This window comes from Eleutherodactylus coqui, chromosome 7, assembly GCF_035609145.1.
Source record: "Eleutherodactylus coqui strain aEleCoq1 chromosome 7, aEleCoq1.hap1, whole genome shotgun sequence".
In the NCBI taxonomy this organism is placed as follows: Eukaryota; Metazoa; Chordata; class Amphibia; order Anura; family Eleutherodactylidae; genus Eleutherodactylus; species Eleutherodactylus coqui.
Window position 1 is genome coordinate 125,703,210 of NC_089843.1, and position 13,497 is coordinate 125,716,706.

The 13,497-nt window shown below is 41.0% G+C and overlaps 1 protein-coding gene across 1 annotated transcript in view; it reads left to right on the forward strand.

Moving 5' to 3' along the window:
* GATB (glutamyl-tRNA amidotransferase subunit B) overlaps nt 1-3,542 on the forward strand; it is a 118,418-nt gene extending 114,876 nt beyond the window's left edge. Inside the window, exons 12-13 of the mRNA XM_066573652.1 lie at nt 504-638; nt 3,163-3,542. Coding sequence (XP_066429749.1) covers nt 504-638; nt 3,163-3,291 — 264 coding nt within the window. The 3' untranslated portion in view covers nt 3,292-3,542. The remainder of the gene's footprint in view (nt 1-503; nt 639-3,162) is intronic.
* Nucleotides 3,543-13,497: the final 9,955 nt, after the last annotated feature.

Consider the following 13,497-nt stretch of genomic DNA (forward strand, 5'->3'; position numbering starts at 1 on the left):
ATTTATTTTGCATAGATTTAAGAAAGTAATTATAAATCTGAACCGCGTTTTACCGCTCTCCATTCTTTTAAATGATCTGGTTCGTTTGGACTGCATTTTATAACTGAAAAGCAATTAAGTTTTTTAGTTTCCATTTGAATGTGAAATAGTTGCCCAGCTTTCAGAAACTTGCGTAGTGGTTGACAGGCTATTTGTAGAGTCGAGAGAGCCCTGCTCTTATGAAGACGCCAGACTCATTACTACGTGCTGTTGTATTCTTTCACAGCATCTATTAGCCAAACAGAACATTTTTTTTTGTTGCATACGGTAGCATATTAAGTTGACAGGTTCACTTTAATTAGGCTATCGAGCATCTTCAGAAGTGTTATTGGTATAAAAACAATTATTAGGTTATACTTTAGGAATGCCAAAAAATGATCTCCCCGTAAAGAGAATAAGTCTTAGTTCGGATTGTACAGGATTGCTGACTTATTTGAAGCTAATTTACTTGTGCTAAACTCTAGGTGTTCCAGGAACTCTGCAAGGAAGAAGGCAAGACGCCATCACTTATAATTAAAGAAAAGAATCTTGGACTCATCATTAATAGGGGGCAGCTAGAAGACATCTGCCAGAAGATTATAGATGGGCACAAAGAAGAGGTATTGTATTTACCAGTGTTCCCTATGTTGAAGTATTTTCCTTTGTGTGATGGCAAAATCCATTGGGGAGTTTAAGAGGGGACTAGACGTCTTTCTCAAGCGGAAGGATATTGCAGGATATAGACATTAGGTGACCAGCAGGGTTGTAGCTCTGGGTCTTACATTTAGGTAGGAAATGTCAGAGGTTGATCCAGGGATTATTCTGACTGCCATTATGGAGTCGGGAAGGAATTTTCCCCCAAATGGGCTAATTGGCTTCTGCCTCTTGGGGGTTTTGCCTTCCTCTGGTTCAACTAGGGGTTGAAACAGACTGAACTAGATGGACATTGTCTTCATTCAGCCTAACATACTATGTTACTATCAAGTAGTTTACTTGCTTGCTCATTTATACCAGATTCTGCATTAAATATGAAGAGATGCAGGCTTTAATGATAGTGATGCGCTTCAGTCAAATTTAAACACTCCAAGCCCAAGGTAGTTTGGTCCGTCAGATCCAGACACAGACATTCTCCAGCCGTTTTTTGTGATTGTTGGGTCGAATGATCTATATGGTGAATGTATGGGTCAAACAGATTTGACTGGATGCCTTACAGTTGTATACTATATATCTACTACAAATTGTCATTGTAAACAACTACATTGTCTTTTCCTACACTTGCCATACATCAGGTTCAAAGAAATTCTGCAAATATGATGGGAACATTTCCCAGCATAGGTGTCAAATGTGCCTTCATTTAAGAATTAAACTTTATTATTTTGAGTTGATGTCAGCGTGACTTTTATGGCATTTTTTATTCCATGAACAATGCAGCTTTTATTAGAATTATTAGGTTTATAGAAAATGATAAGGTTGGTTCTGCATAATAATTATACTTAAAATTCTAGCAAATTTTTATGGTAATCTTATAGTGTAACACTAAAAGTGACTTGACTTCATTTAGTTTTCATGTATGTCAACTCCAATTTATGGTAACACTGTATTCACACAGGCGAAATATAATTTGGTCAGTTTGCAATTTTTCACATGCATTTTTCTCTGCACTTCCTGTTTCTTTTTTTTTTTGTTTGTTTGTTTCATGTGGTACCCATAGTAATATGCATTAAAAACAGATTATAACCGCATGCAACTTGCATGGCATGTGAAGCCAATCTGTATTTTTTTTAATAGAAAATAATGGCCGATTCTTAGGCCTTATGCACATAGCCGTGATGGGCTCTGCAAGTGGAATACCGCGGCGGAGTCCATCACGGCGCCCCACTAAAGACCTCATACTTACCCCCGGATCAGCTGCGCAAAGTACTGCATGACGCTCCGCAATACAGCGCATGACACACCCGCAGTCTCATATGGCGCGCCAGCGGCATCACATGACGCGGACGGTGGTGGGCGGGGTGCGTATTCACGCTATACTTCTGCTGTGCTACAATGGAAGTATAGCGTGACAGGCTGCTTCCATTGACTACAATGGAAGCCGTCCAGGCGTACTCCTGCGGCAAATAGGACATGCCGTAGGTAATTTCATGCTGCGCAATTCCGCTGTGGAATTCCGCAGCATGCACATTGAGCTATTAGGTTCAATCCGGCTGTGGGAATTAGGCCTAAAACAAGAATTCCACAAAAAATAGGATATGCATTCATTTTTTTCAAAGTCAGGCTGTCGGTCCAAGAGAGAAATCACATGTGTAAATTAACTAATTCAAGTGAATGAGTTCTTTTCCCATGCCAGTGTCCATCTCAAAATTGGACAGAACTCACACCTTAAAATTGCATGTGAATACACACTAATTGGGTTAGGTCTAGCACTTTGTATCGTCTACTTTTGTTTGCTTTCATAGTCTGTCCACCAAAGGCCAGAAAAAGACCACTAAGGCCGGATTCACACTTGTCTATGCATATTTACACCACGTTTTTGTAGAATGGGCATTGCATATTTGTGCATGCAACCGCGTTTCATGTACACGCAAAAAAAAATAAAAATGCAATGATGCTCTCAGCCATTGAAATGGCCATTTAGTTTTATGACTGCAAAATGTCCTCTTTCATTGCACACACATGCAGGAAAATGGAACATGCTGAACATGTACATACAAAATAGGCACATTTGAACGAAACCATCGAAATCAATGGGTTCAATTTTCTGTTTATTGTGCGCCATGTAAATCCGGCCTTAGGAGACTTACTGTTGTTTTATTTGTACAGCATTGTTTCCCACTGTAACTAAGGTTGCACAGCATCCCCAATTACAGTTGTCACTGCTAAGGCCATGCCGGGTCTAGTTACTTGTACTAGTACTAATCCAGGCAGCAGTAGTGCTGCTTCCTCTATTCACTACACAGCGCTCGTCTTTGAGGCATGTCTGCTGTCTTCTGTTTGCACAGCCAGATACCGAAAATTCAGCTAACATTCAGGTGGATTTTTTAGTATACAGGCAATAAGACAATAAACAAAGAAAACAACCTAAAAATGAAGATGTCAACTTAGAAGCATCTGTTCACGTGGTAATACTTTTTATATCTTCAATAGGTTTCTGCCGTACAACAAGGAAACCTTAAAGTTATGAATAAACTTATTGGCTTAGTGCAGAAGACTACAAAAGGACGGGCAGATCCGGTTCTCGTAAAGACTATACTAGAAGAAAAGGTGTTACTTTAATTTATTCTAATAAAACACTTTAAATGAAAAACTGGATGTATGAACATGGGAATTTGTCCAGCCTGTTTGGTGACCAACCCTCTAATCCAGACTTCTACTCATCAAAGTCCTGTGATGCCTTGAACTATCAGTTTTCTAAGTCATATGCCTGAAAGATACAACATTTATATTTAAATGTTACAACTAAGTAATAAAATATAAGCTGTAATGCTTCTTAAATGTACATTAAATAAATACTGTATATTTTCTAATCCGGTAAATTATTTTGTTATTTCATGTGATGCTTATCAATTTTAATATAGTTATTCTCCAATAGGATAGAACGTTTTTTTATTATTTGTTTGATGTGAGCCAGAAAAGAGCGCCACTTTGTACAACCGGTTTCCATTCTGGCGACTTAAGCTATGCTTTTATTACAAGAACTGCCATTCATCTGAATGACCTACATGTAATACATTTTCACTTCAGTGCCCATTGCATAGCAAATGCCTGGTAGACCAACACTTACCCTGGCAAAAGCCGCTATTTGCCGGGAGCTACATAGGTGTACACCCGTTAACCTTCATTTCTAAAGGAGTTGTCTCTGATGAGACAACCCCTTAAAGGACCATTTTGTTGTGTTGTTCATAATGCATATTATTGTTTTTGTAATTAGAAATTCAAATGTCATGTTCATGTGATAAGTGCTGGCGAATTAAAGAGCAGTGCGCAGTATACCTTAGGTAGTTAGATAATATCTGTGGTCGTCTTGGAAAGCTAAAATTGGGTCCCAGAACTGTCAGATTGAAAGGGCGGCAGAGATCAACTACTGCAGGTAATATACTCCACTCCCCTTCCTGTCCTGAGACAGAATTTTCTCCTGAAAATTTAAGGCTGCTTTAAGAAATATTTACGTAAAACATGAAACCTCTTTAAAACTATAAAGTACCTTGAATGAAAATGTTTGTGTGACAATGTTCTATGTTTTCCTCATATTTCCCATGTGTATTATAGTTTTTTTGCACATCATTTTTATCTAATGGAATTGAAGATATAGAAAATCCTGCAATCGCTGTCTAGTCTTCTATCTATTTTAAAGGGATTCTGTCACTAGGTTCATGAAGTTTGACTCGGAGCTGAGCTCTGAGTCATGAAGGCGGGCTGTGCTGGCCTCTCCCCACCTGTAGCATGCAGTGTGACAGCGCTGTCCAGGGAAGAGGTGATTGTTTATGAATTCGTCTTCAAATTGTAAAAAAAAAAAATCACAGAGGTGAGGAAACAGAAAAAAACACATATTCACTGAAAAAGCCAAAAATACCTGAAAGTCTGCGAAGCAGACACGGTCGCCATAGGCACGATCGCCATAAGGCAGGCACAATCGCCACCGGCACAATCGCCGTAGGGCAGGCGCAATGGCCTTAAGCCCTGAAAATATGTAGTCAGCCAGACAATAATGTGTGGAGGAGCAGCTTGTTCCTGGCAGGCTAATGTGCAGTCACCCACTCAACCCAGCCCAGTTTGGGGAGGAGCGACTGCATATACTAATAGCCTGCACATGTGAACGATACCAAAGATGTCAGCCATAGATGGGTGGTGACCCACCATACAGGATATCAACCCTGGCTGATATGACAGCGTGTTGCCCTGTATCTCCAAGGTGGGCCACACTGGCTGACATCTTGGGCTCCCCCACCAACTAGCAAACTACATACAAAGATACTAATGCATACTAATAAAATGCGGGTGTTAGTACTGCATTTTGGCCAAAACGCATAGGCTGACGGACCGTGTCGAGGTCACACCGCTTCCGTCAGTACCTACGCTAACTCACAATAAATTACATAAAATCACAGAGGTGAGGAAACAGAAAAAAACACATATTCACTGAAAAAGCCAAAAATACCTGAAAGTCTGCGAAGCAGACACGGTCGCCATAGGCACGATCGCCATAAGGCAGGCACAATCGCCACCGGCACAATCGCCGTAGGGCAGGTGCAATGGCCTTAAGCCCTGAAAATATGTAGTCAGCCAGACAATAATGTGTGGAGGAGCAGCTTGTTCCTGGCAGGCTAATATGCAGTCACCCACTCAACCCAGCCCAGTTTGGGGAGGAGCGACTGCATATACTAATAGCCTGCACATGTGAACGATACCAAAGATGTCAGCCATAGATGGGTGGTGACCCACCATACAGGACATCAACCCTGGCTGATATGACAGGGCAACACGCTGTCATATCAGCCAGGGTTGATATCCTGTATGGTGGGTCACCACCCATCTATGGCTGACATCTTTGGTATCGTTCACATGTGCAGGCTATTAGTATATGCAGTCGCTCCTCCCCAAACTGGGCTGGGTTGAGTGGGTGACTGCATATTAGCCTGCCAGGAACAAGCTGCTCCTCCACACATTATTGTCTGGCTGACTACATATTTTCAGGGCTTAAGGCCATTGCGCCTGCCCTACGGCGATTGTGCCGGTGGCGATTGTGCCTGCCTTATGGCGATCGTGCCTATGGCGACCGTGTCTGCTTCGCAGACTTTCAGGTATTTTTGGCTTTTTCAGTGAATACGTCTTCAAATTGTAGATGCATTAGAGTAATGCCAATTGTGTGCTTTACCTGGAAGGAGCCTCCAATAATGTTAATTTATATCCAGGAAAACTGCAGTTTTTTTTAAAGTGGGTTGCCCAGAACTGGACACAGTGTTCCAGATGAGGTCTAACTAAGGAAGAGTAGGGGGAATAATGACCTCACGTGATCTACACTCTATACTTCTCTTAATATATCCCAGAATTGTGTTTGCCTTTTTTGCCCCTGCATCACACTGTTGACTCATTTTCAGTCTCTGATCTGTTGGTATACACAGTGAACTCTTTAAAAGCAAAACCTTAAAAACAATGGTGGTATTTCTGTTCCTCCTTCCCACTCCCCCCCCCCCCCCCCAAAAAAATAATAAAAGTTATCCAATACATTAAATGTACCCAAAAATGCTATTAAAAATACAACTTCTCCCACAAAAACATGCCCTTACATAATCGTGTTTGATGGCACAGTGAATACAACTATTAAACTATAAAATTGCTTGATTATTAGTGCCTAAAATGGACCAATCATTAAGTGATTAAGTAGAAACACCGATGAAGACCATGGTTTCCTATTTAATTCTCACCTGAAATATCTATGCAACTGCTCATAATACTACACTATCAGGCAGAATGTGCCTGGGCTGTTTTATAGCAACAATCCAGCAATGCATTGAATGACAACCACGAATAGCAATGTAAGCTATTGCCAACCTATCGGCTTTATCCCTGCCTACAGTCATCTGGAGTTTTCACATTGCCTGTGACATGCAGGCTGCTGCATAGGGCACAGTGTGCAGCCTCTCCCTTGCCTTATGCTGTGTTAACATGGAACAATTATTGTTCAGAAAATAGTCAATATGGTAGACAGTGGTTAAGTTATTCTTTCCTGCACAGCAAGTAAGAGGTGTCCTGGATGGAAATATCATGTGGGATAGGTTAGGGGTGGTGCGAAAGATTTCATTATATTACCCAATTACATTGATCTGACAAGCTAACTCGTCTCAACCAGTTGTTTGAGATATTAGGACAGATCCGTCTGTAGCAAATTTGCTCATATTTGCAGTCATCCTTCAGTGGATTTTTTTGATAATCTCTGATATTTTTATTGCTTTTGGTGCTTCATAACAAATTCACAATAAGTGTCGTCTAGGAAATGAAAATCTTGTTAAAATAAACGTATCTGTCACCATGGATGTCAGACCCAAATGTCACGTGTGTCATTTAGCATGGCTGATGATATGAAATGTGTCACTTGATTTTTAACCGTTACCTAAACTCAGTTTTATGACCTACTGGAACATTTTCATCATAAAGGAAGAACGCCTTTGGCATGACAAATAACACAATTTATCGCATTACAGCAGTAAAATATGACACATAGGACACAAGATCAAATAAAATGATAGATTATAACAAAAGCAGGCAGTTGTGACCCAAAGCTGAAGCTAAACCTTAGCACTAACAGGGGAAGTACTAATAGCTGTGCATGCTTCATCCAAAATAACCCAATGAAATGTCTAACCTCCATACCTTTTCATAGCTAAATGTGTAGTTCACGGCCAGCCCGCAGATCAGGCTTTTGTCGAACACCGAGTTGATCACTGATGGGTTCTATTTTGCTTTCTGAACCTGGTATTTCTGATTCAATGGTGTCACCATATTGACATAGTAATTTTGTGGTGCATGGGTCCAAGAAACCAGCTAAATGGTCATTACGCAGGTGAGCAATATACTCCCAACTGGGCATCACAGCAAATTGCTTTTTTGGAATAAATTGGCTTTCTTTAGAATCTAATCAAAATAAATATATCTCACAATGAGACGACTACAATTTTGTATTCATTGTGCACCAGCGTGCCTAAAAATATTGGCATGGGCATAATAGAGCTTACTAAGGTTAGCGCTAGACCCGTGCAGGATGTTATTTCTTTGTGTGTGGATACAATGAACAACTGTGAAACAGTACACTGTTACTTTGTAAACATGACTTAGTGTAATTGCTTGATTTAATCTTGCTATTTTCAGACCAGAATAACTCTGCAACCATTGAAAAATCAAGATTTTAAGTTTGTCCATATGTATGAAGGGGCCCACTTAGATTTAGGTTTCCTTGGTAGCTGGGGTATTTTGTGGAAGCCAAGGCATTTGACTTCACACCCCTTTTTTATACCATCTTATTTTATTGAGTACATCACAGAATGGAAATGCGGGTTACATTAACCCCTTAGTGACGGCGCTATCGTAAAACTACGTCCTGCTGTTTATTACAGCTGACACCCGCGGGCAATAGCTGCGCTCGGCCGTTTGGCCGATCGCTGCTATTAACCCTTTAAATGCCGCTATCAATTCTGACAGCGGCATTTAAATCCGCGGTGAGATTGGGGGAGCCGTGCAGGTGTCATGGCAGCCGGGGGCCTAATGAATGGCCCCAGGGCTGCCTTAACAGACTGCCTATCAAGCCATCCACACAGGGTGGCTTGATAGAATGCCTGTCAAAAAGCAGTATGACGTAATGCTATAGCATTACGTCATACTGCAGGAGCGATCAAAGCATCGCATGTTAAAGTCCCCCAGGGGGACTTCAAAGTAAAGTAAAAAAAAAAATCAAAAAAGTTTTTTTAATTGTTAAAAAAAAAAAAGTTATAAAAGTTTAAATCGCCCCCCTTTTGCCATATCTATTATTAAAAAATCTAAATCCTAAAATAAAAATATGTATTTGATATCGCCGCGTCCGTAAAAGTCCGATCTATCAAAGTAGTGCATTATTTTTTTCTGCCCGGTGAACGTCGTCCAGAGAGAAAAAAAACCCAGAAATACACTTTTTTAGTTACCCTGTCTCCCAGAAAAAACGCAATAAAAAGCGATCAAAAAGTCGTATGTATTCCAAATTGATACTGTCGGAAACTACAGGACATCCCGCAAAAAATGAGCCCTTGCTCAACTACGTCGACGGAAAAATAAAAAAGTTATCGCGCTCACAAAATGACCGCAGAAAGTAATTGAAAAAAATAAAATATCTTAAAAAAAAAAATACAAGTACTACAGTAAAAACAATACTATATAAGTTTGGTATCGTAGTAATCGTACTGACCCGTAGAATAAAAATATCAGGTCGTTTTTGTTGCAGTTTGTGCGCCGTAGAAACAGGACGCACCGAAAGATGGTGGAATGTCGTTTTGTTTCCATTTCTCTCCGCTTAGAATTTTTTAAAAGTTTTTCAGTAAATTATATGGTACAATAAATAGTGCCATTGAAAAATACAACTCATCCCGCAAAAAACAAGCCCTCATACAGCGACGTCGATGGATAAATAAAGGAGCTACGATTTTTTAAAAGGGAGTAGGAAAAAACAAAAATTGAAAAAAGCAAAAAAGCTCCGTCACTAAGGGGTTAATTCAGGTTGTCAACAAGCGCTGGCGATCCGCCTCTCAATTTGCCCATTGATGTATGTGGAGATTCCTCTCTCCATGCACACCAGTGGATTTTATTTGCGGCCACTACGTGCCGAAAATAAAATCGCAGCATGCTCTATTTTAGAGCGGTCCCTGCCGCGGCACTTCTGCAATTAGCATTACAGTAGTGTTGAGGATCCGCGTCATCACCCAGGCGACGGCGCAGAGAAATCTGTACTGCGCATGTGCTGCGGAGGCACATCCGCATAGAGAGTAAAATGTTTAGCAGGGTCACTGGCAGCGAGCATGGGAGGATTCCGTGCGGGATTTCCCATACAAAATCCGTGCATGCGGCCTAAGGCAATCGTGTCTAAAAGATTCTGTCGCTGTTATGTGGTAAATGAGAAAATTATCAGAATTCTCCAAACCCGTCCGAGGTTTCACCTGAGGATGGATTTTTGGAAGCATTGGAGGAGTAGAGTATGCAGGGAATTTATGACGTATGGGATTAAGTTCATGGTCCCAAGTGTTCACGTACCAAGGTTTCCTCATGCTTTAATCTTTTTTAAAAATCCTGCATTTGCTTGTGACTTGTGTGTCTCAGTCGTCTATCCACATTGAGCTTACGACTGGCATCTGGACTTAATAGTGCATAGCCATACAACAGTGGTTTTACCTCCCCCGCGCTGCCGCGCTCCACCTCAGGACGGAACTGAACAGCGCCAAATTGACTATAATGGGTCAGTTTGATTTCCGCTCAGGTGCCCGGCTTTTGGACGGAAGAAAAAGCCCAGTATGCAGTGCTTTTTCCTTATTTTCAGCTGGATCGGCGATGGAACCTGTGATCGAACGTTCTAACATAGATGTGAAACGGGCCTCAACCAAAGCAGCCTGTGCTATAATTTTACTGTGAAAGTCTTCTTATCTTATATCACTGCCAGATCAGTAAACGCTTGTCCGCAACAGATGTATGCTACTTTTTTTCTTTTTTACCTCTAGCTATTTATATGTTCTTATGTTTAAAGAAGGAGAGAAAAAAACCCTTAACTGCTGAAAGCATTTCCATCAAAGTATTTTCTCTTAGTGTATACAAAGTACAGAGCAGTTTGAAAGCGATCAGCAGCAACTCAGCCTGTAAAATCTGATTTCTCAATTGATGACAGTAAAACTAAAATACCCATTACAAAGGACAATGCTCCTTTCTGTAGCGTAGACTGAGGCTTTTTGTTTAATAACCGTCTGCTGCCAGTTTGGAGGTTGCTTTTATAGATTAAAAAGCAAAGTAATTATTTTTTTGACATTAATATGCTGAATATCAAAGGTTGTGTGTATACATGAAGAGTGTTTTGTACTGATTGAAATTTTCCTATTATGTTCAGGATTATTATATAGAGATGCTTTATTTCTCACTAGATGGGTTGTCACTTACTGTCCAAAGATGCCCTCTGCATTTGGAGATTCATCTATAGTACCATTGTAATCTGAATCTCATTTCTTATCAGATAAGAGAACTTGGAACTTGTGATGTTGTTACATGGCTGAAATGGGGACACCGCTCTGTAAGAGGTGGTTGGGATTACAGAAACTGCCAGGTCTGGCTGGTCTACACACGTTAAAGGGGTTTTCCAGGGAGAATACTATTGATGTCCTACCCTCAGGATAGGTCATCAATAGTTGATCGGCTGGAGTCCATCGCTCGGGACCCGTCCGATCAGCTGAGCGAGCATATGCAATGAAATCAATGTGAGCTGTGCCTGCAGTTACAAGCGCCGGACCTCAGCCAATCGACTATTGATGACCTATCCTGAGGATAGATGGTCAATAGTATTCTCCCTGGAAAACAACTTTAATGAAAGTTATTCAAACAAAGTAGCACAGTGAGCTACTATGCTGTTTCTGTAACCTGAGAGTTACACAAACAGTGTAGCTTACTATGCTATGTTGTCTGCATAACTTCCATTGACTTCTATGGGAGTTCTGGAAACTGCAATTGGCTGTTTCATATAATCCCAACCACCCAGCCACCTGGTACAGCTGAGTTGCAGATAGTGGGAGTCAGAATAGAAGATAGACGCTGGTCCCAAAGTTGGGACTCACATCTATCTGAGATGGCAATACCCCTTTAAACCATTAAGGCCTCATGTCCACGGGGAAAATCAGGCCTGCTACGGATTCTCCATGGAGAATCCATAGCGGGTCCCTCCTGCCCCACGGACATGAGGACTGAAAATAATACTCACCTGCTGCGGGCCGTGCGTGTCTTCCCTTCTTCGCGGACGGATCTTTTTTCTTCGGCCCGGCGTTGTGCTCGGCACGCCGGCTGCGCGCATGCGCCGGGCACATCCGCCGGGCCAAAGAAAGAAGTTTCCAGGTCGCGAAGGAAGATCTGCATCGCCCGGAGCAGGTGAGTTTAATTCAGGCGCGGGTCTCCTGCGGATCTGGACGGCTTCAAAAGAAGCCTGCGGGAGACCCGCACCTAAATGGAGCATGTCCGGATTTTTTCCTACATGCGGGACCCGCTCCTGCAGGGAAAAATTACATCCGCAGGTACTTAACTACCTGCGGGTGTCTAATGCATCCCTATGGGGCGCGGATCCGCGTGCGGGAAAAACGCTGCGGATTTAAATTCTTAATTTGCCCGTGGAAATGAGGCCTAAGGAAACAGAGAGTAATAGGGTTAATAGGTGGTTCTTTCTCCCTTTTATTTTATGTCAGACTAGCTTACCCGTCACGCGTTGCTGCGAAGACAGACATACATACATTTGTTTTATATATATATCTAGATAACAACCAATTAAAGCGCAGCTTTCAAGTTACCTTAGCTGTATAATATATAACAACCAATCACAGCACAGCAGCTTTCATGTTACCTCAGCAGTATAATATATAGCAACCAATCACAGCACAGCTCTCATGTTACCTCAGTGGTATAATATATAGCAACCAATCACAGCACAGGTTTCATGTCGCCTCAGCAGTATAATATATAGCAACCAATCACAGCACAGCTTTCATGTTGCCTCAGCAGTATAAGAAATAGCAACCAATCACAGCACAGCTTTCATTTTACCTCAGCAGTATAAGAAATTGCAACCAATCACAGCACAGCTTTCATTTTACCTCCGCATTCTCAATATCCAGCAATTGTCTTGCGAAACGTTCGGCGGATGCATGATTTTCTGGTTGAACACTCATCCCGTTGCTCGTAATGCCTTTTGCTTTTGTGCTTGAGATGGAAATCAAACGATCTTTGTCTGGGGGGCATAACTGTTGACGATGCTCGCATGCGCGCCACCTATCGTAGGATAGATGTACTATGCCAGTAATCTTCCCAGGAGTGTACTCAACAACTTCCCAAAGTTTCATGGCGATTGGATGAATGGTGTAGTAATGCATAACGGACAGACAGACAGACATTTTTATATATATTGATAACATCAGGAAGTGAGAGAATTAGATTCCGTACGTAAAATTTGGACGCTAATTCTTTGGTGCTTAGAATTGAACAATCGAGTTGGGACCCATTAACTTTTCCTATTTATGACATAATCAATGCTCGTGTCAAATTTCATGTTTCTATGACATTGGGAAGTGATAGAATTAGATTCCGTACGTAAAATTTGGACGCTAATTCTTTGGTGCTTAGAATTGAATAATCAAGTTGGGACCCATTAGCTTTTCCTATTTATGACATAATCAATGCTCGTGCCAAATTTCAAGTTTCTATGACATTGGGAAGTGATAGAATTAGATTCCGTACGTAAAATTTGGACGCTAATTCTTTGGCGCTTAGAATTGAATAATCAAGTTGGGCCTATTATCTTTTCCTATTTCTGACATAATGCTTGCGCCAAATTTTAAGTTTCTATGACATTGGAATGTGAGAGAATTAGATTCCGTACATGATAATTTGGACGCTAATTCTTTTGCGCTTAGAATTGAATAATTGAGTTGGGACATATAAACTTTTGCTATTTATCACATAATCAATGCTCGTGCCAAATTTCAAGTTTCTATGACATTGGAAAGTGAGAGAATTAGATTCCGTATGTAAAATTTGGACGCTAATTCTTTTGCGCTTAGAATTGAATAATTGAGTTGGGACCCATTAACTTTTCCTATTTATGACATAATGCTCGTGTCAAATTTCACGTTTCTATGACACTGGAAAGTGAGAAAATTACATTCCGTGCGTAAAATTTGGATGCTAATTCTTTTGCGCATAGAATTGAATAATCGAGTTGGGACC